The sequence below is a fragment of the Antrostomus carolinensis genome, unplaced genomic scaffold (assembly GCF_000700745.2).
Source record: "Antrostomus carolinensis isolate BGI_N321 unplaced genomic scaffold, ASM70074v2 scaffold45386, whole genome shotgun sequence".
Taxonomy (NCBI): domain Eukaryota; kingdom Metazoa; phylum Chordata; class Aves; order Caprimulgiformes; family Caprimulgidae; genus Antrostomus; species Antrostomus carolinensis.
Window position 1 is genome coordinate 412 of NW_010320609.1, and position 341 is coordinate 752.

The 341-nt window shown below is 62.5% G+C and overlaps 1 protein-coding gene across 1 annotated transcript in view; it reads right to left on the bottom strand.

Moving 5' to 3' along the window:
* The window catches only part of BTC (betacellulin), a gene marked incomplete at both ends in the record, with an annotated part of 852 nt that overhangs the window by 194 nt on the left and 317 nt on the right, over positions 1-341 (bottom strand). The window contains 2 exons of the mRNA XM_029085359.1: positions 28-55; positions 124-237. Of these exons, the coding sequence (XP_028941192.1) occupies positions 28-55; positions 124-237 (142 nt within the window). The remainder of the gene's footprint in view (positions 1-27; positions 56-123; positions 238-341) is intronic.

Genomic DNA, 341 nt, shown 5'->3' on the forward strand with positions numbered 1-341 from the left:
AGAGGGGGGGTCTGAAAAACCGCTGGGGTGCCCGTGCTCCCATCCTCCCGCTGGCCTGGGAAGCACCAGCACAGCGTCCCCAGCACCCTGCCACCTCATCCCCACCGGCGCTGGCTTACACACAAGCCGGTGCCATCTCAGCCTCAAGGAAGCGGCATCTCCCTTTGATGCAGTAGTGCTTGTACTTCTCCGGGCACCTGGAGAAGTGGCCCTGCTGCCTCAGCTGTGTCATGTTCCCTGGGGGTGACAAGGACAAAGAATTCCTCCCTTGGGGGTTACGGTTCTGCCCGGATGTGGCAGCATCCCGGAGCTGGTCCATTCCCACAGCATGCTGGAGCCTG